The 3,451-nt window shown below is 34.0% G+C and overlaps 1 protein-coding gene across 1 annotated transcript; it reads left to right on the top strand.

Moving 5' to 3' along the window:
* The first annotated feature begins 633 nt into the window (after positions 1-633).
* Positions 634-1,910, top strand: LOC113782067 (dnaJ homolog subfamily B member 1-like). Its single transcript, XM_027327978.1, has 2 exons — positions 634-797; positions 1,454-1,910. Exons 1-2 carry the CDS (start codon positions 634-636, stop codon positions 1,908-1,910), a joined length of 621 nt encoding a protein of 206 aa, XP_027183779.1.
* Positions 1,911-3,451: the final 1,541 nt, after the last annotated feature.

Below are 3,451 nucleotides of genomic sequence, written 5' to 3'. Positions count from 1 at the left end.
TCTTTTTAAAAAGAATAGATTTTTTAGGAGTCTACAATTATTTTTGTCAGTAGCCAATTAACTTTTGCTTCCACTAATTTATAACTTTAAAGTAGATTTTTTCCACTTTCTATGATTAGATCGTACCTAGCAATTAAATAGCTAATAAACAACCCAAAATTGCTCAACCTTTTCTTTTAGTATAGGTGAGAGATTTCAAACCCGAGAGCTGCCCTCGCACGGTTCAACCCATTCCTCTCCATACTAAATTTAACACAGTATCTTCCAATAATGGAACCAAAATCTTTTAAAAAGAATAGATTTTGTTTTGGAGTCTAGGTTATTCTAGAATCATTTTTGTCAGCAGCCAATTAACTTTTGATTTCACCAATTCAAAGTAGATTTTTCTTTGGGAAAGTAATTTTAGCGAAAATTTCTCTTACCGAAGGCACCTTCCAGTCAAGAATTACGAGGCAAAAAAATACTTAACATATACATTTCCCTTAGAGCAAAAATACAGTAATGGCAAGTTTCTCACCTTTCTCTCACCTATAGCCTATATAAACTACCCTAGCTAGTCATTGGTATCCACCGCATAAACCCTTGTGGCAGTTCTGTCCAAATCTTGTCGAGGGCAAAATGTTGAGAGAAACCATGGGGAAGTTATGCTCGAAAGGTTTCGACAAGGGCACCAGCCATAGGAAAGCACCACCTCCGGTTTGGTGCCCATTGAGGTGCACTCTAGACGAGCTCTACAATGGAGTGGAAAAGAGGATCAAGTTTCCCGGAGGACGCATGAAGCTCCTCCCTGATCCTGGGTATGTATATGTTTTTTGTAATTAACATCTTTCCTTATTCCTACATCTAAATTAATATGACAAATTTATCATAAAATTTATTGTGTATCATTGATATGGAATATTGATTTTCTGAAAGAATCAATTTGAAAACGAATTGATGAGTTATAATATCAGTTAGTTATTTAGCACCCATAATAAAAATTAACGGTTTATCTTTTTTAAGCTTTTTGGTGATATATATATATGTATATATACGAACATTTAGATTTTCTATCTCCTTTTTTTTTTTTATTTTCCGACGTACATATTGAGTTTTAAGATTATTTAGATGGGGAAAGATTGGGTTAAGTAGCGAGGAGAAAAGGATTTTAAATAAGAGATCTTGGTTCAAGAATTCTTATTTACAAATAAAAAAATTTATTTAAATAGGAATATTTCTATGAAGTATGGCTTGTTATTGACAAAGCACGCTTTCTAAAACATTTTTTCTCAGATATATCATATCAACAAACTGCTATGACGAAGTATGTTTGTTATTGACAAAGCACGCTTTCTAAAACATTTTTTCTCAGATATATCATATCAACAAACTGCTTTGACAAATGATGTCTAAACATTCTTCCAAATAACCTCCAACCCAAAAATAATCTAATGCATTTACATTGAACTTGTAGCGTGATAGCACCGAATGCGGATCCGGAGACACTTGTGGTGGAAATCCCAGCGGGTGCAAAGAACGGCTTGAAAATTGTATATCCGCGCAGGGTCATTCTAGACGACAGAAAGGTCCCCAGGGATGTGATCGTTGACGTGATAGAAGAGCCTCATGCTGAATTCCACAGGCAGGGCAATGATTTGTGGGCTATAAGGAAAATTCCGCTGATGGAATACGTTACCAATGAAGCCCTTACAATCGAAACATTGGATAAGCGTCTTCTAACTGTTCCGAAGATAGAACCTGGGTGTGTTATAGAGATTCCCAACGAAGGCATGCCTTGTTGGCACTGTATCGGGGAGACAGGCTCCATATTTGTCAGCTTTGAAGTTATCTACCCAAAGAATCTGAGTTTGACAAGAGAAGAAAAAGATGAACTCAAAAAGTTGCTGGCTAAGGAGGAGAATAATGTGTGATGAATTACATAAGTGGATCAAGTAACAATGCTGTGGGCAGTCTCGTGATTGTGTCATGTGTCTTTCCTTAGTACTAGTAATGGATTGTGACTATTGCGTTTGGTTTATTTCCATCGAGTTCGAGTATAGTTTTCAGATTTTTAATTAGCTAGGTATAAGGATGATTTGTTCGTGTTTTAAGTTGTTCTCTATCTTTGCCACATCGGCCACATGCTATATCAAATTCCATTCCATTGTTTTTAGAGTTAATAACACTTAGTCATGATAATACTCTATCACCCTCAAGTTCAAAAATATAAATTTTGCTCCCCAAAATGAATAGCGTTTGTAGTTTTAACTTTTATCACTTATGTGAATATTTTTCTTTCTAAATTACCCTCAACATTTCCTAGTTTGTAAATGGTCAACTTTCGAGCCTTTGCATTTTTTAACTATAAATTCATCTCAATATTCTGCTATTTAGTTACTTTATTGCATTAGCATATGTATATTTTAACACTGCTTCAAATGTGAGTGGCCCCGCCTCAACCCCCATCTTTTATCTAATATATTATATTGCTAATGTGAATTTTTACACTGTAATTTAAAATAAATAATGTGGTATTTTATTATGAGAAAAGAACATGCTCTTTCTCGACAATGAATGGTATTTGTGGTAAGAAATTGATTTTGTATGTTAAATCTATTTGATTTTTTTTATTTGTCACATGTTGCATATTATTTATAAAAATGCAATGTCTATTGATTTAGATTTCACATAGTATTCACATAGTATCAAATATGAAAATATGAAATTTAAAAGACCAAAGTGATTTTTATTACTTTCATATATATATATATATATATATATATATATATATATATAAAGGGTAGTGGTCACTTATGGGGGTATCCATGGGGGTACTAGAGTAGGGTAGGAGTAGTGGGAGAAGCCGGGGTATAGGGCAGGGGCTAGAGGTGGCAATTTGTCCCTAGTCCCAATGGGTTACCATGCCCGTGGAGACTTTGGGTGGGATGAGTATTGTAATTTGATATTGGACTTAAAATGGGACAAATCTCAATTGTACCCATTAATTGATGGGAAATTTTGGGAAATACTTGGGTACCCATTGGGCCCAAATATCTCACCAAAAAATTTAATTTATTCAAAAATTATCTCTAACAGTTTTTCTAGTGATACCAGCAAATATAATCTAGCAGTCTTCCTAGTCATTATCCACAAGAATTTCCAACATTTCAGTCAGTTTAGACCTGATATCCATGGACAATGATGAAAATAAATATTCAACACCCTAAGTGCCTTGGCCATCTTGATATCTGTTGGAATATGGCTATATATCTATCTTTTCCTTTATTTGTTAATCCAATTTTTGGTGGGAATCCTGAGTATAAGGCACTTGCATGTTTATTTTCTTGTTAGCTATTTCCTATGCCTTTTTGTTTTCATGTTTTTGAGGAAGTGAAAACGTCAACTTCATATACGAATAAACCAAAATGTTCATTCTTTTGGTTTAATCTAGAGAGAATATATGTTCATTTTT

This window comes from Coffea eugenioides, chromosome 9, assembly GCF_003713205.1.
Source record: "Coffea eugenioides isolate CCC68of chromosome 9, Ceug_1.0, whole genome shotgun sequence".
NCBI classification, from domain to species: domain Eukaryota; kingdom Viridiplantae; phylum Streptophyta; class Magnoliopsida; order Gentianales; family Rubiaceae; genus Coffea; species Coffea eugenioides.
Note: the sequence above shows the minus strand (reverse complement) of the source record. Positions and strands in the feature narration are given on the sequence as shown.